The following is a 25,176-nucleotide window of genomic DNA, read 5'->3' on the forward strand; positions in this document are numbered from 1 at the left end:
TACTTTGTCTTATCGTTTGTAAGTATTGAGATATGACCTGCTTTCCTTAATTTTATTTATTTTAGTGGTTTGAATAAGCTCTTTTTCTTTCTATTGAAATGTTTACTGTACCTAGTTATTCGAACTCACTGCCGGCGCACAAGTTTTCTTTGCCGGTAGTGCCATTTTGTAAGTTAGAATATTTATTTTATCAATCTGTATTATTTTATGGCAAACAAATTAATTTGAATTTTTTTATAATTCATTAGTATCTTCATATGTTGAGATCATTGAAACGGTTTGAGATGGATGTGCGGGTTTCGCCATTCATTTTCCTTTGAAATTCTGTATCGAAGTCATGTATCACATGACCACCTTCCTGTTTGAAAAAATGAAGTTGGATTCGAAATGAAGTTAGATCCTCATGACAGAAAAAAGTTTTGAAGCGACAGAAAGTATTTTTTTCAATTCGAATAGGATCACTTGTAAATATATGATGAATATATTGAATATCATGGAAATAATTTTGGTTGTTTAAGTTGTTTTTTGCATTTTCTGCATCCTACTACTGTAATATCATACTTGTAAAATATATATTCAGCTGTTTCCATAATAATTTCACCAAATCTGTATAATTACAAGTTGCGGCACTCAGAGATCAATACAACAGTTTATGAGCGAGTTTTTCAACCCTAGTAAATATATTACAAATATATTAGTCTCTAGTAAATATATGATCAATAAATTGAATATCATGGAAATAATTTTGGTTGTTTAAGTTGTTTTTTGCATTTTCTGATGATATTGTGTTGGACATGAGTGAAACAAGTAATATGGCTTTGAGGGTAATGAAATTGTTCAGAATACCTCTAGCAGGTCTAAGTTGAAGTCTAAAAACATCATTTTTCTGCCCAATATTATCTGATTTAAGCTCGGACTTTGACTCATAAGCCCACCGAGATTATCTTTTAGACCGGGGTGAAACCGTCGTTGTTCTCATAAGCCCAACTTTTTAATCCTCAGGTTTATCCCTGCGACGCCTTTACGCCTCGGCTCAGCCAGACCTGAGCTCATATAGCTGATTTTTAGACCTCAGCGCAAAAACCGGTTATTAATCCTGGACCACGCCTCGGTCAGCCAGACCCAAGCTCATAAAGCCGATTTTTAGACCGCAGCACAAAAACCGGTTATTAATCCTGGACTGGAGATAACCCGGAGCTCATAAACCGACCCTTAGAGATGGCTATGCCTGTATTCGTGAATTATCATTTCTGTTCTTTAACAAATACTACTCAACTTATCACTCAGAAGAATTCTTCAACTTCTAATGGTGAATGTAGCCATAGCCAACCCGTTTTTCTGATGAGCTTTTTGTAAACTCTCAGCTTCCTTATTTCCTCAGGAAGAAGATTAAGGAAGCTGAGAGTTTACCTCGTAATATGACTGCCAAAAGTTTCAGGGTTTTGTTATACTTGTATTTTTAAAAACAGTTCAAGATATTCTACCGTGCACGAAAATATTCGGAAACCCTACTACTCAATTTTATTTGTATGAAGGTTTCCTCTGAAACGCATACGGTTTACGGTATAATACCTATAGGTATTTTATTAGTGCGTACAGGAAAATGTTGAATTTATAAAATTTAGAACGTATTCTCAGCTAAAAAACTGATGTCCTTTCGCACTGGAAGTCAATAAATGAGTTCTTCAGCGCCCTCCAAAGATAGCCTTGCATAATGTTTGGTGCTTTTTCCTTACTCATGATCTAACAATCTAGAACTATGTATTTATACTACGGTATTTAGCACAAGGAAAATTTCCCCGAAAAAAATTGATTCTGGATTTCTTTAATTTGTTAACTGGGGTGCGTCCTGAGTGCTGGCTACTGCCGTTCTGTATATAAAACAGCTGTGTTATAAACATATTCTTGTCTCTATTTTAAAAAGTATCTTTATTTTCACCGAGATCCGACATAATCAACCAACCAGAAGCAGATTGCATTAAACAATTCACCCCTGTTTAATAACACTATCCAAATAGGAAACTATATTCATTTAGATCATTGGCTTAACCGCAATATTCCAGTTGAGATCTCTGACATTGAGGGGTGAAGCGTTGCTCTCTACAAGCGTAGAGTGAGCAGATGGCTGCTCTACATTGGGGCAGAGGCTCTCCTAAATTCGACTTATAGATGAATATTTACCTTAAAAATGCCAACATGTTATTTGAAATATTATCAAAGTTATTGTTATCAAAGTAAAATATGCAGAATATAATATATTAGTCCAGTCAATATAGACATAAAAAAGGGGTGTGCTTGCAATTTATATTGTAGTTCTGATTTTTTAATATATTATTTGGGTACATGAGAGAAGTTCAGAACCAATTTCTTCATGCAAAATTTCCTTGTGCTAGATACAGAGGGATTTTGAATTATACATCTAAATGTTAACAATCGGAAGATATTGTTGATCAAAAACTAAAATTCATCAAAATTGATTTTTCCTCCAAATTTCACTCATTTTCGAAAAATCATATTCAGTACTCATTGGAGATAGAGAGTTCCGAATGAACTCATTTCATTCAGAATTCTATGATCTAGAAACAAAGGCAAGAGCAAATTTTTCTGTCCGATTACGAGATTTGGCAGAAATAGCTGAAAACTGGAAAGAGAGCAGAAAATACGAGGTTTTTGGGCCACCCTGTATCTAGCACAAGGAAATTTTGCATGGAGAAATTGGTTCTGAACTTCTCTCATGTACCCAAATAATATATTAAAAGATCAGAACTACAATATAAATTGCAAGCACACCCCTTTTTTATGTCTATATTGACTGGACTAATATATTATATTCTGCATATTTTACTTTGATTTCTAAGCTATCCTCAATTCAATTTCAATTCAATTTATTAATGTCAACAAAAATTAATATACAATTCATACTTACAAACATAAAATACAAATTCTTTATAAAATAATAAATATTTACATAAAATATCATATTCTAAATAATATTGTTGCATCCCTCTTTAAGCAAAGCTTGTGATGAGGGATGGTGTATCTCTAGAATGTTGGATAGCATACGATACTAATATACATCGTAATATTAATAACATAATTAGATTTTATAATTTTACATTACAATATCAAGAAAAAAGAAAATTCCATTCTCTTATGCTATTTTCATACAAATGTTGCTCTTGTAATCAGTATATGCCTAATTGAGATTCAACTGTATGTTCTACATCAAAGATAAAGATCACCAATATTTAAAAATAAAACAACAAATTCTGTTCTGCTCTGTTATACTAAGTAAGATATTTGAAGAATAGAATTGAGATTTACAAAACAGATTTGAGAAATAAATCAAAATTAGTCTTCATTTTGTCTCCAAATTGGTATACATTGGGATGATCCAGAAACTTCAAGCAACAGACGGTTTAAAAGTCTAGGACCATGAGCACTGGCAGCCGCTGTTCTACAAGGTTGTTCTAGAAATAGACGAATAGACAAAACTAGCTAGGTCAAGATCATACAAGTGCTCAATACTGAGTACATTAAATTCTTTATACAGCAAATTTGTTGGTTCTAACCGGTCAAATCTAACCGGTTTTTTCAAGCATATTTTAATAATTCTCTTATACACTACTATAAGAGGCTTAAGAACGGTAACACCACAACCACCCCAGCCAATGATACCATATCGCACAACTGACTGCACAAGCGCAAAGAAAACCATTTTAATTTGCTCAACTGTAAAAATATTTCTCAGTTGAACAAACTTATACAGCGTTTTCCTCAACCTAGAACATAAATATGAAATATGGTCTCTCCATTTCAAATGCTTATCAATGATTATTCCCAAGTATTTGGTGCTGCTCTTAAATATTATTATAGGACATAGACAACTATTATCATCGCATCCAGTTTCATGAAAAGACAAACTCCCCTGGTTATCTGGCTGACCTTCTGAGGTCAAAGAAAACGACACTGCTGTAGTTTTTGCTATATTTAAACTAACTAAGTTGAAATCTAACCAGTTTTTTATAACTTTCAAACCCTCATTAGCTCTACAAAAAACATCTTCCCATTTTGATGCACAGAAAATAGCAACAGTGCCGTCAGTAAAAGAAAACAAAGAACAGCTCTCAAGCTCTATCTTGAGTAAGTCATTAATGTAAATCAAAAATAATATTGGACCCAGAACTGTTCCCTGTGGCATACCCATCGTAATTTCTAATTCTGAGCTCATTATACCATCAACATCAACCACCTGTGATCTACAACTGAGATAGCTTTTGAAGAAACCCAAAGCAACACCTCTAATTACAATACCTTCTAACTTTCTAAATAAAATATTGTGGTCCACTGTATCAAAAGCCTTCTGGAGATCTAAAAACACAGCTATACATTTCTTCCCTATCCAGTGTTTCAATAATTCTCTTAGTAACATTATATACAGCATCAGAAGTACTTACACCCTTACGAAAACCAAATTGGCAATTAGATAAAATTTCATATTTTTCCAAGAATTCGACCAAACGAGCCTTAACACATTTCTCAATCACCTTTGACAAACATGAAAGCAGAGAAATTGGGCGATAGTTCCCTGGATCACTTTTGTTAACACTCTTATGCAAAGGAATAACAGTGGCCTTTTTCAACTCGTCGGGGAAAACACCATTCAAAAAGCATAAATTTATTACATGAGCCAGTGGAACTTAAATTATGCGAGAATTTGAACTGACATTTAGAAAAATTCCATCAAATCCTGGTGCTACCCTTTTTTTCAAGTTTTTAATACACATATCAATTTCCTCTGCTATGACAGGAGAAAAGAAAAACGAATTACAAAACAATCTATTAGTTTTTTCCCTAAAAATCTTGTCCTTTACTTTAGTAATTTTTTCAGAAATTCTTCTACCAACACTCACAAAATGTTCATTAAGCTCCTCTGCTATTTCATTTACTTGATAAGATCTCAAAATGCGATTATCCTTGGTAAACAACTCTTTAATAGAACAATTAGTTTTACAAGGGGTATCTGTTGCTTCATTCACAACCTTCCATACAGCCCTTAGATTATTTCCACATTCAACTAATTTATTCTTGAAATACTGTTCCTTTAGAGTTCGCAATGCCGACTTCAGTGTTCGATTATATGATTTAAAACAATCCATCAGCTGTACATTAAATGGTTATTTACGAACCTTAGGAGACATTTTGTCTCTTCGCCTCATACATCGAAGAATACCATTAGTCACCCAAGGTTTGATTTTCTTTGTATTATTACTAATCCTTCTCCTAACAGTTTTTGCAGAGTCAAATAATGAACGAAGTCTATCATAAAACAAAGAGAAAGCTAGTCTGGGATCGTTCTCCTGAAGAACATCGTTCCATGTTTCTGTTTTAATTTTTGATTGAAAAACATCTTCATTAAATAATAAAGCCTGAACATCCTGGGCATCAGATTCAACATCTCTGCCATATGACAACCGGCTCTTACGTTCTACACAACACATCACTGCATTGTGATCTGTGATTGCACAATTATATATAGCTGATTTGAATAGACAATGCTTACTTTTCAAAAAGATCTGATCGATACACGATTCACTTGAAACAGTACATCTAGTACTGCCATAGAGATAATTTATAAGGCCATATTCAAAAAGATTATCCAAAAATCTATTACCCACAAGAGACAAATTTTTATTAAGAATATCAATATTAGAGTCACCAACAATTAACCTATTATTTCGAAATGTGCTGTCTCATTCAGAAAAATCTCTAGAGCATCCACAAAACACGCTACATCAGTTTCTGGTGACCTATATAAAGCTGTGCAATAAAACTCCAATTCATCATACACTAATTTGAAATTCTAAACATTGGAATAATCTATATCTACTTCCAAAATATTATAATTAAGTTCATTCTTTATGTATACTACAATGCCATCACATTTATTAAATTTTGTTGGCTTTATGATTTTGTTATAGCCAGAGATATCAAATCCAGTTATATCGTGTGTGAGCCAAGACTCTATTAATACTATAATATCAAACGCGACATCAAGACCAGACAACAAAATACACAATTCATAAAAATGTTTCCTTATACTCCTAATATTTAAATGAAAAAGTTTTAAATTCGAAACATTGCAAAAAAAAAACTTTCACTTCGTTCATATCACATAGATTAATTGATTCATTACTATTCACATTTTTTAAGTCATCAAGTAAATCACAAATATCCATTACTAACTTATAGAAATGAAAGGTTGAGTTACCAGTGATTTATGATTACCTTACAGCTTTGAAATATCACTTTCATTTTTTATCACCACCACACTGTTCCTCGCTTCATCCTTTTTCACTAGAACGTTGCTGTCCCTAATCCATAAAAAATCATATTTTTTTCCATTGCGCATTTTTTAACTTCTCGGAAAAGTTCCATGACCGATGGCGAATGATGTTGGAAAGCGAGCACCCTGCTCCCAGGAAGAGCCTGCGAAATGCATTTCGATGATATTCCCGGGCCTCTATTATCTTTAATAGCAGATGATCTGAAACTGGAATGCCAAGCTTCCTGTCTTGTCGACGCAGAAAAGGAAACACAATAGGCCTAATACTCCCCTTGACTCTCGACGGCAGTCTATGTGCAGTACTCAAGCTTTGGGCCGTTATATCACTATTGATTACCGAAGAAATGCTATTGAAAATCTGGAAGACAGACTCATTAGGCGTCTCGGTGATCCCTGTTACGACCAAATTATCTCTACGAGAATACTCTTGCATATTACAAACTTCAGTTTTCAATATTTCATTTTCAGTCTTTAATACACTAATTTCACTCTTAAGAGTGTAATTATCATAACTGTCAAGTATCATAATTTCATTTATTCAAACCAGTGTATTTTAACTGTCTGATTTATTTCAACTACTAACTGCACACGCAGGAAGTATATTCATTATATTATTGTTACGCTATTATTTTGTAAATATGCTTTTTGATAAATCAATTTGAAGTTGAGTTCATGCAGTGGATGGATATCGAAGGTTGGCACTTGGCAGTCAGTGTAGTTCGATTAGTGATTCTATACCACCCGTCCGTGGATGTAAAAAAGTGCTCTCCTTGGCAAGTGATAACGCGGATTTTGAATAGGTAATAGTATATTTCGCACCTAGGGTCGAAAATGTAGGTACGTTTTCCGGCTCGAGATCGCGGTTTTCAAGTTCGAGACGAAGTCGAGAACTTGAAGCGTTCGAGAGCCGGAAAAACATTTTTGCCCGTGTTGCGAACGCTATTTTTCGCCACACCAAAAAAAAAAACTTCCCAATATTTATAAGAAATTGAAAAATTAATAGAATTTAAACAGCCTATTTTGATAGTTTGAATCTTGGTTATGACAACTTTTACTGTCAATTAATTTCAATATTACTAATTAATAATTTACAATAGTGAACATATTTTTATACTATTAATATTTCGAATAATTGTTTGAATTTTTATAGCTCGCGCTTTGCGCCTGGTGCAATATCTCATGGATAGATGGATGAATAGAATTTTCATTACTATTTTGAAATGTGATGAAAAAATTAATATAATTGCATATTTCACAGTTTTGTCTCAAAATATATCTAAAAAATTGATTGAAATTTAAATTATGGTAACTAATATAAAAAATAGCTAATAAAAGTCGAAATTCATCGACAAAAAAAATGTCATTGACCGAGATTCGAAACTAGATCGTGTTTGTTATTCACTGAGCTTTGAGTTCTGTTGTATTACGCCTTTACGCTCTCGGCTATTGCATATTGTTGAACGTAGAGGCCTGACTGATAACTCTTAGCATACACGTAATACTGTAAACTAGACTTCTAAAAAAGTTTACTTCACTCCTAAAAAGCGTACAACCTTTGACTATAGAAAGAAGGTTGTTCTTTCTATAATAGAAGAAGGTTCTTTCTATAGTCAAAGGTACAACAGACTTTGGCTCATGACTTATATTATTAAAATTAATATTATTATCTGTTTCACAATAAAATTTTCACTCTGAATTAAGTCAGGTAACGTATGTAGGCTACTATAATATAGTGTATAGCGGCATATTAATTTGAAGCCGGTTTGCCGGCATTTTCACAACAAAATATTGCTCTGAAATCATAGAGAAAACATTCGAAGATTCAATCTTGAGTGAGCCTAATGTTTTCTCTATATGGTTCAATATTAAAGAAAAATTATCTAAAAATTTTAATAATGAATTACAGAAAAATTACTAGGAATTTTTAGTCAAGGCTGAGTTTCACCAGTAGGCTTACCTTAAACTTTAGATCTCTGCTGTATTTTCTTGTAATTATAGTTGATTGTATTGCATTAAGAAGTGGAATTCGATAATAAAAAAGAAACAATTATTACTCTACCTCACTTTTAAATATTGATACAATTATTGTACTTTTTTCAAATTCGATTCTTCACTTTTAAATACTTGCGATACCTACCTTTCTGACAATGGACAATGCAGCCATTGTATTCATTGTTTGATATCAAAAACACAATAATAAATATTAAATTATTAAACAGTAATTTATAAAATATATTATAGACATAATACCGCGATTCACGATACATAATTATATAGATTATTACAGTCGTTATGAGATTATCTCTCTATGATTTTTGTGAGATCGGACACGATCAGCTGTTATTCAAGGTCATTTTACAGCCCTAGGGCCGTAAAGTTTTACCGGCCTGGTCGGAAAACAATCACTTTCGGCCTCCATATGACGCACGTAAACCAGCTCATTACATCAAAGTGTGGCGAAAAATAAAATTTCTCACAAATACTGGAAAATGGCAATTGTAACAAATGAGCTTAATTACTGGTTTGAATTATTTTATTAAACTTATTTGAACGATACTTATATGATCTTTGATAAGACAAGCTGAAAACTCAACTCGATTAATATAAATTTACGGAAGTATCATACTTGATCATACATTATTTTTCAATGATCATACTTGATCATACATTATTTTTCAATGATTCATAAAGAACAATCCAAAATTATATCTATAAATACATGAAAACCCAGTTATTGAATTGTATGATGTATAGGATCAAAAATTATTAATTTCATCAATACATAATTGAACAACAGTAATAATTAAATTAATAGGATGAATTCAAGACTAAATATTTCGAAGATGAAAATGATAAATTCATTCACAAAGCTCAATATTAATTTGTAATTGTTTGCCTTAATAATTTGCGGTATAAAAATAAATTGATCACATTACAGTAATAAATCATTCAATTTTTATGTACAATGCCTTAAAATACAAAAAATACCTATGGAAATAATTTTATCAGCAGAACACCTACCATGTCAAAGCAAAAATCGTTATAGAAAAAATATGCGTAGGAACTCATCCGTTTCTACAGTCGAGTTTGACTTGAAAAAATATGACAAAACTAATAACTCCAATTACATTTTATTCCCGGTTAGCAACCAGATTAATAGATAGCAGCCTGCACCATGTATTGATAAAGTGAAACTTCGAGGTGAACCTCAGATTTACATCAGATGCAAATGACTTTTAATCAAGACATACACAAGTAGTGCAGATCATAGTTCCAAAATATCGAATAAAATTGAAAGATCTAGAATTCTTCAAAAATCAAGCATACAGTTAAAAAGAGATTGTTTATGAACACAATTCACAGTGAATTGCAATTTTCAAATTTGCTAGTGTTCACAAGTTTTTAATATTGAAGTAAAAAATAAATATAAATGAATTAATAGATTGTTACTGAAAAGAGAGAAGGGAACAATCCAACTGAGTTCGTCAGTTTTAAAACTTGATGAAGTAATCACAAGTCAAAGTTAAAATAGAGTGTTTAGTTTAAATTCACTAAAGGATCTCAAAATATTACCGACTATACAAGTACGCGTCAGTCTTGGTCTCTTGAAGAGATTTTCAAAGAGATTGTAGTGATTATCAACAATTACCAGACGTATGTCCTGGTTCAGTGAAGGATATGTACATTTTTATACACAAACAAGAATTCTGTCATTTTTCAAGCATACTCGGAATAATTCTAATTTTTTCAGTTTGAAAAATAATTATGGTAATTAATAAGAAATTAATGATGCAATGAACTATCATGTCCGTCACAGCACGGTGGCATTAATTAATGTTCACGGTTGGCGATTCCACATTATTTACAATTTGTGCTATTGGCTGTTGCTTGAACAGCCATTAGAAGAATCTGGAAACTTCTGGCAAAATCACTGTCCTGATTTGAGGCAATATATGCACTCAATTGTTTTTGAAGTTTGTTTAGTACTTCCAAGGCGTACTGTTGTGTTGTTTCGCTATTGAAGTCCAGAGAAATGACTGCTTCCTCCAGGTACCTAATATTTAGAAGTATTTTCAGATGTTAATAGTTATCAATGCACATCACTCCAAAATGAAAAAATACAGAAAAAGTATCATTAATAGAGTCTGTCATCAATGAAGAGAGTACTGAAATTGAAATATAACAAGAACTTGACAAAATTGTACTAGATCTTAACAGAAGCTACTTTATAATAGAACATAGAGCATAATTCCAAAAAAAAGAAAATTCGAAAACAATCCTCTTTGTAAGATATATTTCAAAGAATTAAATATTATAAGTTTTGAAAAATCAACTACCATTGGTTCGAGAGCCAGCACAATAATAAAACAGTGGAAATCATGATTTGTTTCAATTTAGCCTTTCGACTAAAAAGCATTTAGCAGTGAGCTTAAACAACGGATTCTCATCAAATTGTTTCTAGTTCTGCTTCTGCTTTTTGAACCTGTCGAATATGGACACTTGTGCCCCCTGTGGGTTGGGGGAGCTTTGAGTGAACATTGTACTCGAAAATGTGTTAAAAACCAGAATTCACCCACAGTATCCCTGCTTGTCGTAGGAGGCGACTAAAAGGTACCCCAAGGCAACTCCAGAAGTTGCCTTGCCTTCAAACCCACGGGATCTGCCCCATCAAGGCACTTTCGGAGAGGCAAAAAGAAAAACCCAAGAGACCAGAGATGGGTGAAACTCCAGGCACAAATGCGGGTCAAGAGGCTGAGTCGAGGGTGAGCAGGTGCCCTAGAGGCAATTTGGCGACCCCTCCTTCAGCGGAAGGACCTACAAAAAAGCCAGGAGTGGATCTCACGTAGGTCACGAGTTTGTGGGTGGAGAGTTCAAAACTCACCACTGCTCAAAGAAGGGCGTCCATTCAGGCAAAACTTCTTGGGAGAGGTGAGGCTTTTGACCCTGCAGAGTTTCGGAGGGGCAAAAAGAAAAACCCAGGAGACCAGAGATGGGTGAAACTCCAGGCACAAATGTGCGTCAAGAGGCTAAGTCGAGGGTGGCCGGGCGACCTAGATGCAGTTTAGCGTCCCCTATCTCAGCGGAAGGACCTACAAAGAAGGTCAGGAGTGGAACTAACGTAGGTCACGGGGACTAATCAGTCTGAAGAGACTGCCAAGCATATCACACTGGATTGCGACAAAGATTGCAACCAGGTGATGAATGGGATGTTAGTATAGGGAAAAACTCCTGGTTCTCGTAAAGGACACAGGCTGTATTGGTATGCCTAACTAACATACTACTTGAGAACACAATAAGCTTCGGTTGACGTGTGAAGTTTTTTGAACCTTTGGATCCTTGAATCCGTCCCTTCAAGAACAATAAGCAATTGACACTTGTGGCCGTAGATAATGGAAATGCTGCTAATGGAATAAAATCTGTTCTTGTGGATACATCCATACGATTTTGACTAGAGTTGGAATGTACACTACATGATTTTATACATTCCAGGGGTTTGAATTTCAAACAAGGTCAACTACAAAAATAAAAAAAAAAAACATTGAATATACTTGCTTTCTTTTAAGTTCAGTATGTGAAGTCAAGTCATTCCCCAGCTGCTGAATGAGGCAGAGCAGTAGTTTTTGGCTGAGAAGACAAGGCTTTGTTTTGAACATTCTATTCGGATTCACCTTTTCACAAGTAGCCACAACTAAATTCAAATTTCCAGATTGTAGCGCCTGCAAATACAAATAACCTTGGAATTAACAGAAGAATGGCAACATAGGGAACATAAATGCAAGTATAGTATACATACTACTATGTATACTATTCTTGTAGTCCTATGTAGTCCAGGCAATGAATGCTCAAAAAGAGAAATGTTTGAAAGACAATTTTTGACCCCGCAGTTCTGTTTAGGGTAGTAAGGAGGTAAACATATCAAAAGTCCCCACCCTTACCCACTGTGCTAAGGGGGTGGGGGTGGTTCAAAGGTACAATTTTGGTTTCTCGCATATAACTCGAAAACTATGTATCTTACGGACATAACTGTTATATACAAAATTGAAGCTTACATAATTTCCTACAGTATTTATCTTACAAATTTTTCTGTATCTTCTCTAGTTTTCGAGATATCCGCTCTTGAAATTGTGACATTTTTGAAAACCACGTTTGCTTACAATTTTTACTCTTGTTACTTTTTAAAAATCGATGGGAAAAGTCCATGCTGATTATGATCTAATAGAACATTGAATTCTCTTCATTTTGATGTATAATTTCACACTTTTACGTATTTCCCTATACCTTTTGCAGCAGCTCTAGTATTTATTGTGAAATCTCCATTTTTGCAACACAATTTTTGACTTTGCAGCTTTGTTAAGACTAGTTGGGAGGAGAACATATCGAAAGTCCCCATTCCTAACTCATGTGCTAAGGGGATGAGGGTGGTTAAAATGTAGCATTTTGTAGCGTTTTGCTCCCACGCTCATATCTTGAGAACAATTCGTTCAACTGACAAAACTACCCATTCAGAAATGAAGGTTGATGAATTTTCTACACTTTTTGCTCAGTGGAATTCTGTGATATTCCCAACATTTCCCGAGATATTTGCTCTTGAAGGTGTGTAGTTGTCAAAATGACAGGTTTTTATCCAATGTTTTGCACTTTCAGGGCTTATAACTCTTCAACAATTTTGACAACTACACACCTTCAAGAGCGAATATCTCGGGAACTGTTGGGAATATCACAAAATTTTACTGAACAAAAAGTGTAGAGAATTCATCAACCTCCATTTTTGAATGGTTAGTTTTGTCAGTTGAACGCATTGTTCTCATGATATGAGCAAAACGCTGAAAAATGCAACATTTTAACCACCCTCATCCCCGTAGCACATGAGTTAGGAATGGGGAATTTCGATATGTTCTTATCCTAACTAGTCTTAACAAAGCTGCAAAGTCAAAAATTGTGTTTAAAACATTCCCTCCAAATTCCTTTGTCAATTGGTCTATTGTTGCAAAAATGAAGATTTCACAATCAACACTAAAGCTGCTACAAAAGGTGTAGGGAAATACGTAAAAGTGTGAAATTATACATCAAAATGAAGATAATTCAATGCTCTATAAGTTCATAATCAGCATGGACTTTTCCCGTCGATTTTTAAAAAGAAATAAGAGAAAAAATTGGAGGCAAACGTGATTTTTCAGAAATGTCACACCTTCAAGAGCGGATATCTCGAAAACTAGAGAAGATACAGAAAAATTTGTAAGATAAATACTGTAGGAAATTATGTAAGCTTCAATTTTGTATATAACAGTTATGTCCGTAAGATACATAGTTTACGAGTTATATGCGAGAAACCAAAAAATTGTACCTTTGAACCACCCCCACCCCCTTAGCACAGTGGATAGGGGTGGGGACTTTTGATATGTTTACCTCCTTACTACCCTAAACAGAACTGCGGGGTCAAAAATTGTCTTCAAATCTTTTCCCTCTATAACCTTTCTTTGACTGGACTACTACCTACATTATCTAGTATTTTAATATACAGTAGAACGTCGATAATTCGGACGTCAAAAATCCGGATTCGTCTTTGGCAAGAAATAAAATTTTCGTACCTTCTACCCTCGGCACTAAGCTCCTTACTTTAGAGCGGGCGACGGAAGAATGAAGAACTTTATATACCTTATACTCTACCTACCAATAATTGAATTCTGTATATGCAATTTTAACAGCTTTGCTTCTTGAATAGTGCGTGCTGACCGTTTTTTAACTTAATTTCGATAATCCGGATAATCTGATAATCCGGATGGGGTCTGGTCCCAATTAATCCGGATTATTGACGTTCTACTGAATACGAATTATGTCCGGTTTCACCAAGCCTGGTCAAGACATTTGAACATTATCAAATCAGGTACGGTTTACAAGTGCAGCACTGAAACGTATGATTAATATGGCGATAGTTACCATAGGAAATTCCAGTTCACACTTTTAAAGCTTACCCGGCTTGACCATGTTCAAATGTCTTGATCGAGTAAGATATTCATGATAATGAAAACAAATAGAATAAAACCATTTTCTACTAATCATAATATTGGTATAGGGTAAACTTACAATTTCAAATGCTGATTCGAAATTAGCATTTTGTAAGCACTCTTTGATTTGTTGAAGTTTCAATTGATAAGGAGAAGTGGAGTGAGGAGCAGGCGTACAGGCTCCCGATCTGACTGCAGTCATCAGCGTCTGCTCCAGGGCTGACTGCTGCACTCGCAATGCTTCTTCAACTATTTTCTCAATCCTAAAAAATAAAATTCATAATTATAATTAATAATAAACTTACACTCAGCAAATAACGAATGAATCACCCAAAATCAGCAGTAGAGCGACTGGTTTTGCCAAGAACTAAGGGTAGAAGGGGTATAACAGATATCCACAGAAGCTGCATCAACTGATTGCTGCATCAGATTGTTGTAGCTGCTGATGATGGCTACACGCCTCTCGATCTTTGCCACTCTGAAGTGGTGGATCTTCGATTAGATAAATCTGGCTACCATTTGCCAGAGGTGGCTAGGGAAGCCTCTGCATGGATGTCATTCCCACAATTTGAATGATCCAATGGATCATCCTATGCTTGACTCAGTTAGGGGGGGCATCTTTCTAGAGACTGATGTATTCATGGTGGCTATCCAAGATCAGTGTCTTGCTACCAGAAACTTATTTAAAATACATAGTTCGAGAAAGACTTGACAATGATAAATGCCGCAGATGCCACCAGGCATCTGAAACAATCCAGCATGTGACAAATACTTGTCAGGCTTTGGTAGCAACTGACTATCTTCACCGGCACAACCAGGTGGCAAAGATCATAGATCAGGGCTTAGCATGCTGCATTACCTGTTGCCAAGCTCAGTGTCATATTACCAATAGGATAGTGTAATTTTGCAAGTCTATGTCACCTCATTACCCAAGAAAATGGAGATACATTGGCCAAAGAATGATTAGGAGGACTATCATGATAAGAGAATGACAGTAGGATATTAGCAGTTGAGAACAGTCTTACTCTGAAGATTATATACACATGCCCTTCAATTGACCGAGTGAAGTGAGGTCTAAGATTCAAATCGACGGTTTCGCATTTTGTCTTTATTTATGTTTCTATGTTTATATTTATGTTCCGCATTTACAACGTAACGCAGCAATAGATTTTCATGTAATTTGAAAGGTATGTTCCTTTTTGAATTTCGCGTCGACGTGTACATAAGGTCTTTTGAAAATTTGTATTTTAAGGATAATAAATAAATAAATAAATTTTATTAACCAATCATATCAAACAAAATAATAATATACAATACTGCAAAATCTTGTACTAATAAACTTATACAAATCAATGAAAAAAGGTCCATCCCTCTTTAAGCATAAGCTTGTGCTGAGGGATGAGTCGTAAGAGCAATTACCTTATTACATAGAAATAATAAATGAACAAAATAATAGAAATCATCATCATCAAAGTGTGAAAGATAAATAAATAAATACAATTTTCAAACTATAATTAACTAGATTACGTAATTTATTAATGCAGTTACTAAATAATAAAGTTTTAATCATACAAAAATTATATAAACACAAAGATCTTTCAGTTACAAAACAGAATAAAATTATTCCTCTAGGAGTCCTTATTTATACTTTGCTAATTTATATATACATTAATTCAAATAATGAACACAAGAGAAGAATAAAATACAGACAAACGGGAAATATAATGGAAAAATATGTACACAAATATGCTCCAATGAGAATAATATTCAAAATAGTACCCAGTACATCATAGAACTCATAATAACTTGCATTAATTACTTTGAAAGCAAAAAAAAAAAAAAAACAAAATTAACCAAAAGCAAACATGATAAGATGAAAATGATAGTAAATATAAAACAAACAGCTAATAGGAAATGAATCGAAATACTGACAGGGAATGAATCAATCTTGTCTCAGATTGATAAAAGTTTTTAAACAATTTTTAAACTTATTGAAATTTGGAATGCCTGAAATTGAAAGAGGAAGCTCATTGAATAAACGTGGTCCCCTGGCAGAAGCATGACATGCAGCTGCAGAAGTCCTGAAACGATGCTCCTCCAGGGGCAACCTCACTTGCCTTCGAGTTGCATAGTTGTGTGGTACAGCCACAGGAAAAGCATGAGGTTTCAAATAAACAAACTTTAATAGGTTGAATTCATATAGCTTGGGTATTGTAAAGACTGAAAATTCCCGGTACAGGCCTACAGTAGGGTATCTTGTTGGTTTCCTCAAACAAATTTTTATAATCTTCTTGTGAAGTATGATTAACGGTTGCATAATGGAGGCACCACAGTTACCCCAACCTATGATTCCATAACTCACAATGGACTCTATCAATGCTAAAAATACCATTCTTATTTGATGAAGAGGTAAGATATTTCTTAGCTGTACAAATTTATAAATTAACCTTCTCATTTTTGAACACAGATAAGATATATGACTTTCCCAGCGCAGGTGCTTATCTATCATGATACCTAAATATCTAGCTTTCTCCTGAAACTCCAGTCGAACACAAGTACACTGATTATGCTGGTTGCAACCAGTGTTGTGGATAACAATATTGCAATCTTCAAAAACAGTTGGTGAACCTGCAGAAGTTAGCGAAAAGGGGATAACAACAGTCTTGGCAACATTTATAGACACCAGATTATCATCCAACCATTCTTTTATCACAGATAAACCATTATTGGCCAACGTACAAGCATCAGACCAGCTTGAGCTATGAAACAAAGCAACTGTATCATCTGCAAATGAGTATAGAGAACCGCTTTGAATATTTAAACTGGGAAGATCATTTATATAAATTAAAAATAAGATAGGACCCAGGACTGTACCCTGCGGCACTCCAGTACTCAGCTCAGATACTGAACTCAAAACTTCACTTAATTTTGTGGCCTGTAATCTTCCTCTCAAATACGACTTGAAAAACTTTAAAGCAATCCCTCTGAAACCAATTGACTCCATTTTTTGTAAAAGTATAGAATGATCAACCGTGTCGAAAGCTTTTGTAAAATCTAAAAATACACCTAGACACTTTCTACCCATATCCAAGTGATTTATGATATCCTTCGTAACATGAAAAATTGCATCAGTTGTGTTCAATCCATTGCGAAACCCAAATTGTGAATTGGATAAAATGTTATACTTCTCAAGATAGCTCACCATTCTTGATTTAACACATTTCTCAATGACTTTTGATATACAAGATAGCAGTGAAATTGGTCGATAATTATTCAGGTTTGACTTTTCTTCACCTTTATGAAGAGGGATAGTTCTAGCAAGTTTCATCTCTTCAGGGAAGTAGCCCTGCTCAAAACAAAGATTAATTAGGTATGACAGAGGCATAGAAAGAGCCAATGAACTATCAATTAGGCATTTGGAATAAATTCCATCTATGCCAGCAGCTGTTTTCTTCTTGAGCTCTTGAATGATAAACTGTACTTCCTGTGATGACACTGGGTTGAAAAAAAATTAATTACAGAATAATCGGTTCCTCACAGGACTGAGACTATAATTCCTGCATCTACTATTTTTTATTTCCTCTGTAATATTTTTACCAACACTAATGAAATGCCTATTAAATTCTTCAGCTATCTCCAAGACCCTATAACTTTCTATCAGTCGGTTATCCGAGGATACAATATCAGAGACAATATTTTTACTAGCACTGACAGTATCTGTAGCTTCATCAATAGTTTTCCAAACATTTTTCAAATCATGCCCGCATTCAATAAACTTTTTTTGAAAATACATTTCTTTAGCAGTCCGTAGAACTGACTTTAAAATTCGGTTGTAATTATTGAAAGTAGTGCGCAATTGTGGATTGAAAGGCTGTTTACGAATAGCAAGAGACATTTTATCTCTCTTCCTGATTGACCTTACTAAACTGTTAGTTATCCATGGCTTAATTCTAGTTAATTTATGACTTACTCTTTTCTTAATAGATGATGTACAGGCATCGAAGTAGGAAAGAAGTCTAGTATAGAAAAAAGTGCAAGCTTTAGAAGCATCCTCCTCCTGATACACATCCATCCAAGACTCACTTTCAATTAACGCTCTAAACAACAGCTCGTCAAATCTAGTAAAACTTACGTTTTCAACTTCACTACTATTAGAAGCATTAATCTTCGGCACAGAATCATCAACTCTACAGGGTGAGATAAAACCCATTATAATTTCATGGTCAGTTATTGTAGAATTATAGATTGCAGGTCTCAACACAAAAGATTGACTTTTTACAAATAGGTGATCCAGACAAGGCTTATGAACCGAGGAGTGTCTTGTACAACCCAAAAGGTATTTATCAAAACCGTGTTCAGACAATAAATCCAAGTATTTATGTCCTATAATTGACAATTTTTTTCAGAAATGTCGATATTGGTATCGCCTATCAATATTTGTATTAGACCTAGACTGATCTAGAAATAATTCTAAGCAATCAAGAAAATCATTAGCATTAGTGTCATTAGGAGATCTGTAGATTGCTGAGCAGTAAAAAGGAACATTTTTATAAATTATTTTGAAGTTCAAAAAATACAACAGGAAAAGGAGTCTCCTTTGAACGCCAATATTACTGTAAAAATCAGACTTTAGAATATTATTCGCATTTTGTCAGAATGGTTCATTGACTCTATTGGAATTGCTTCCGTTAGGTTGGACGAAATAATTTTACCGCGGTTGAATTCAATGGACATGCTTGTAAACGATCCTTGGGACACGCTACTATGATAAAGTTGAAACATTAGTATTAGAAGAGACTCCTTGGACAACAGTCATGGATTGGTACAAACCTTTTAGTAGTTTCATTCAGATCATTTGACATTCGTAGGCCAGAGTTCTTTACGTGTTCAGCAGTCGATTGCATCTGAGCAGCTGATTCTTTCCCCTTTTCGGATATTTTTTTCGCGTGATTCTCAAGTGCAGCAAGATCTGAAAGAACGAACAGATTGAGTTGGTTGAATAGATAACAACTATAATTATTATGATTAGTCAATAATCGATGTCAGAACTATAGACCTATTAGAAAGCTATTAGAAATACGTTCATACCCAAAAAAACTTGATCAAGATGAACATCATATTTAAAGATAGAAGAAAAGCCTTGAAAAACTATATTTTGTGAAAGCACTGTATCCTCAGCAATTGCTTTCTGTTGTTTGTATATCTTGAGTGGAAAATACAACTTTTTCTCCCTGAGGGAAAGGCTTGATGCCAGAGGTGAAGCCAAGGGCAACAATTTCTCCGAGGGAGAAAAAACATTTTTCCCTCGTGATGTACACACCATTTTTCCTCCGCCTACATTTTACAAAAAACTGCAAATAAAATCATTTTCAAAACTTACGTGACAGGTGAAAATGATTTACAACTTACAACATACCCTAAAAAATGAAGAACTTTGACCTCAGCTGCTAGCCGCGATAGCTCTATTTAACGGCAAAAGTTGTAACAACGATAAGCTTTAAAAAATGATGGCCGACGCGTCCAGATTTAATTAGAAGGAAAATATTCGTTGGCTGGTATTTTGAATAACATTAAATATTTGAACGATATGTATAAATGTGTATTGTATATACATTGAGTATGTAATAAGTATAGCATACAAACATAATAGTTTATAAGTTACTCAAATTCCTGGTCGAGGTCTTGAATTCAGTTAGCTCTTACTTGCAGTTAGATAACTCTACATGGTTTCTCATCTAAGCTTCGACATTCCACCATATTCCAAATGTAAGCTTTTAAAATAGAGATGCTTCCAAAGTTATTTAAATGGAGTTACTTTTTCTCCTTTAGGAGTTTTCAGTTTTTTATACTCAAAAGCGAAAAGTGACATCATACTATTACATTTACATTTTAAAAGTAACATTTTACATGTTAACTTTTTCCTCCACCTACTGTCTAAGTACTTACTTTGCTCCCTGTAACATAATATTGTAAAATGTCACTTTTTCGCTCTCGGGACTAAAAAACAGAAAAACTTCCAAGGGAGTAAAAGTAACTCCATTTAAATAACATGGGAAGCATCTCTATTTTAAAAGTTTACATTGGAAAGATGAAAGGTCGAAGCTTAGAAGAGAAACCATGTAGAGTTATCATTGTTGACCGTGCGAAGTGATGTCTAAGATTCAAGTCGACGGTTTTGCATTTCTCTTCATGTTTTTATGTTCCGCATTTACAGCAAAACGCAGCAATAGATGTTCATGAAATTTGACAGGTATGTTCCTTTTTGAATTTCGCGTCGACGTATAGGCTACATACGGTTTTTAGAAATTTTGCATCTTAAGGATAATACAAAAGGAAAAGGAGTCTCCTTTGAACGCCAATATTACTGTAAAAATCAGCCTTTAGAATTATTCATCATAAATCAGCTCTCTAGCGGACTATAATACTACCCGTTCGAAAACATCGAACATCTTGAAAATATATCTTTCCATCAACGTTGTAGACAGTTGCAGCCAGACCTGATAACAGCGCTCACACTCACATTCCGGGACGACACGTCACGGTACGATAGGACAGAAACCTCTATGTTTATTTAGGATTTTTTCTAAACATTTTAAATTGATAAATTATTTATCAATTTTTGAGAAAACATAACAACAGGTCAATGTAACTTAATGAGCACGAGGTCTACTGTTCACAGAACTACTAGTAGCTTACTATCGGTACTGTGCCTGACTCGCAGCTGGCAGCTGAGCTCAAAGTTCTTTATTTTTTTGTCTATCTTGTAGATTGTAAAAAATTTTCACCTGTCACGTATGTTTTGAAAATTATTAAACTTGAAGTTTAATACAATGAAGTTTTTATACAATGTAGGTGGAGGAAATATGTTGTGTAAATCATGAGTGAAAAATGTTTTTTCTCCCTTGGAGAAATTGTTGCCCTTGGCTTCGTCTCGGGCATCAAACATTCCTCTCAAGGAGAAAAAACTGTATTTTTCGCCACACTTGGATGTAATGAGCTGGTTTACGTGCGTCATATGGAGGCCGAAAGTGATTGTTTTCCGACCAGGCCGGTAAAACTTTACGGCCCTAGGGCTGTAAAATGACCTTGAATAACAGCTGATCGTGTCCGATCTCACAAAAATCATAGAGAGATAATCTCATAACGACTGTAATAATCTATATAATTATGTATCGTGAATCGCGGTATTATGTCTATAATATATTTTATAAATTACTGTTTCATAATTTAATATTTATTATTGTGTTTTTGATATCAAACAATGAATACAATGGCTGCATTGTCCATTGTCAGAAAGGTACGTATCGCAAGTATTTAAAAGTGAAGAATCGAATTTGAAATCAAAGTACAATAATTGTATCAATATTTAAAAGTGAGGTAGAGTAATAATTGTTTCTTTTTTATTATCGAATTCCACTTCTTAATGCAATACAATCAACTATAATTACAAGAAAATACAGCAGAGATCTAAAGTTTAAGGTAAGCCTACTGGTGAAACTCAGCCTTGACTTAAAAATTCCTAGTAATTTTTCCGTAATTCATTATTAAAATTTTTAGATAATTTTTCTTTAATATTGAACCATATAGAGAAAACATTAGGCCACTCAAGATTGAATCTTCGAATGTTTTCTCTATGATTTCAGAGCAATATTTTGTTGTGAAAATGCCGGCAAACCGGCTTCAAATTAATATGCCGCTATACACTATATTATAGTAGCCTACATACGTTACCTGACTTAGGTAATTCAGAGTGAGAATTTTATTGTGAGAAAGATAATGATATTAATTTTAATAATATAAGTCATGAGCCAAAGTATGTTGTACGCTTTTTAGGAGTAAAGTAAACTTTTTTAGAAGACCAGTTTACAGTGTACAGTATTAGGCCTACGTGTATGCTAAGTGTTATCAGTCAGGCCCCTATGTTGAACAATACGCAATGGCCGAGAGCGTAAAGGAGTAATACATCAGAACTCAAAGCTCAGTGAATAACAAACATGATCTAGGTTCGAATCTCGGTCAATGACTTTTTTTTTGTCGATGAATTTCGACTTTTATTACCTATTTTTTATATTAGTTACCGTAATTTAAATTTCAATCAATTTTTTAGATATATTTTGAAACAAAACTGTGAAATATGCAATTATATTAATTTTTTCATCACATTATTTCAAAATAGTAATGAAAATTCTATTCATCCATCTATCCATGATATATTGCACCGGGCGCAATGCTCGCGCCTAATATTAATAGTATAAAAATATGGTCACTATTGTAAATTATTAATTAGTAATATTGAAATTAATTGACAGTAAAAGTTGTCATAATCAAGATTCAAACTATCAAAATAGACTGATTGAATTTTATTTATTTTTTAATTTCTTATATATTGGGAAGTTTTTTTTTGGTGTGGCGAAAAATAGCGTTCGCACCATGGGCAAAAATGCATTTCCGGCTCTCAATCTTTTCTAGTCCTCGGCCTACGGCCTCGGACTTAAAAACCGATTTCGAGCCGGAAATATCTCATTTTCGGCCCTAGGTGCGAAATATACTATTACACTCTAGGTATAGAAATAGCTATTATTTTCCAAGAATGTTTTTCTTGAACATTTATGTAGACTGGAAAATTGGACGTTGACACAACAAATAATAGAAATTTGAATAACTTTGCTGGGGATGAAATGAGAGATGTTTCAAGTTGAAAAAATATTATTTGATACATGATAGATTCAATTTTATGAAACTGAAGTTACAGATTTGTGAAGTTCGTTAAGCAGCTAAGAGTATAACCCATAAGTTTATCAAAATAATGCTTGGTAATAAGGTCTAGGTAATATGCTTATATGAGTGGAAAGTCAAACGTTGAATAAATCTACGTGAATTCTACGTGGACAAATTAAAAAATAAAATAACCCACTTTTCCAATGTTTTTGGTAGGTTTAATGACTTTGTATGAACTTACACTCTCTTGTTCCTTTGGAGAATGCGTCGTTGAGTTGATTGAACATCAATGCACTGGCTTTCTCGTGTCTTGGTAGCGCGACATTCATGAAGAAGTCACGAAGAGTTTCACTTAGCATCGGTGTCAGAGTTCGACTCAATGAGTTGCTAAGAGCATCCGTTACTGACTACAAACATAAAATTATAATTTTATTCCGACAATACCAAGTTCATTACAAGTATTTGAATCTTGAAGGATTACTACCATTTAATATTTGAAAAATTTAGGTTTATGTACTAGTTAAGCAAATGTTACCAAGGAACGGCTGCTACAGCTTTTGAGGGATACTCTTTTTACTGATCCGCAAAAACTGGATCACTGAACCATCACGGTGCTCATCTATACAAAGCAAACAAGTTTTCAGTTGATCCGTTTTAGTGTATCTATGTGAAATTTAGAGCTCTATGTGAAATTTTCCGATAAAGACAATGAAACTGGCAATGAGTTTGTAGTCAAAATGTTTTGAAAAACAGACATATTACACTTAAAAATGTTTGTTTTTATTTGTAGATAAATTCGATAGGTGGACATATTCATAGAGAAACGATAGATAAGTAGATATCCCATGGTATAGGGCGTTTATGTCGCAACTTTTACTGTTATCCCAAGCCGATAGTTCACGTAGTTCTTTCCTATGCAGCTTTGTGACGCTGTTAGTCTCTCAAATTGTGCCGTTCATACACTTTCACCCCAACAAAACAGTAAAAATTGACAATAATCGACAGTAATCGGCTTGAGATAACAGTAAAAGTTGCGACATAAATTCCCTACACCATGGGATATCTACTTACGCTATTGTTTCTCTATGACATATTCCAGCCGTCTAGTGCTCAATTTTTGAATATCACACCTCACAACTTCTCATCAGGCATAGTGTCAAAAATAAAAGAAACAAAATAAACACTTAAGGCTAGGCACACACCAGTTAGTCAAGACAAGACAAGACATGATCAGACACGTTCAGTCACAATACTTCACATGGTTGCTAATGGAGACATGTCTAATTGCAATGACTAATCAGTGTGCGTTGCGTCATAAGCAACTATGTGAAGCGTTGTGTCTGATCATGTCTTGTCTTGTCTTGACTAACTGGTGTGCGCCTAGCCTAATTTTTCATAGAATTCGTTAATCTTATAATATTTTTCTCATCAAGACAAAAATGCATGACAGTTATTTTAGCTAAATGAGATTCCTGAATATTATCAATATTCATTTGGAGAATCATTGATTTAAAATAATATTTCACCATTAGAAAAACAAGAAGAAGTTTCAATTCATGTTACCTTGCTGCTGACCATTTTATTAATGTTCTCTTTCAATAGATGATCTGTTGCACTCAGTTTTTGTGTCATATCTATGTGCAAATTTTGCTTCAAATTTTCCATGGTTTCGACGATTACTGTAAAAACAAAACAACAAACAATTATTTTTAATATTTTTTTCCAGCAATTTCAACAATGATTAGAAAATTAGCATAATTCCGATGGACAGTAATATGCATTTTACTTTCCTTGCCCTATTACCTTAGATAAGGAAAGTATTGCTTTCCGAAAAAAATTAATGTACCCAAATTTCTAAATTTCTATACGTTTCAAGGTCCCCTGAGTCCAAAAAAGTGGTTTTTGGGTATTGGTCTGTATGTGTGTGTGTGTGTTGTGTGTGTGTGTGTGTGTGTGTGTGTGTGTGTGTGTGTGTGTGTGTGTGTGTGTGTGTGTGTGTATGTATGAGTATATGTGCGTCTGTGTACACGATATCTCATCTCCAATTAACGGAATGACTTGACATTTGGAACGTAAGGCCCTTACAATATAACGATCCAACACGAA

General features: G+C 34.1%; 1 protein-coding gene across 2 annotated transcripts in view; it reads right to left on the minus strand.

Moving 5' to 3' along the window:
- Positions 1-9,139: 9,139 nt before the first annotated feature.
- The window catches only part of LOC111055383 (enhancer of mRNA-decapping protein 4), a 113,130-nt gene continuing 97,093 nt past the window's right edge, over positions 9,140-25,176 (minus strand). For both annotated transcript variants that reach the window (XM_039423854.1, XM_039423855.1), the window contains 6 exons: positions 24,634-24,749; positions 23,312-23,477; positions 19,183-19,321; positions 14,432-14,615; positions 11,900-12,063; positions 9,140-10,400 (listed from right to left, as the gene is read on the minus strand). In XM_039423854.1, coding sequence (XP_039279788.1) covers positions 10,205-10,400; positions 11,900-12,063; positions 14,432-14,615; positions 19,183-19,321; positions 23,312-23,477; positions 24,634-24,749 — 965 coding nt within the window. In that variant the 3' untranslated portion in view covers positions 9,140-10,204. The remainder of the gene's footprint in view (positions 10,401-11,899; positions 12,064-14,431; positions 14,616-19,182; positions 19,322-23,311; positions 23,478-24,633; positions 24,750-25,176) is intronic.

This window comes from Nilaparvata lugens, chromosome 3 (genome assembly GCF_014356525.2).
Source record: "Nilaparvata lugens isolate BPH chromosome 3, ASM1435652v1, whole genome shotgun sequence".
NCBI lineage: Eukaryota > Metazoa > Arthropoda > Insecta > Hemiptera > Delphacidae > Nilaparvata > Nilaparvata lugens.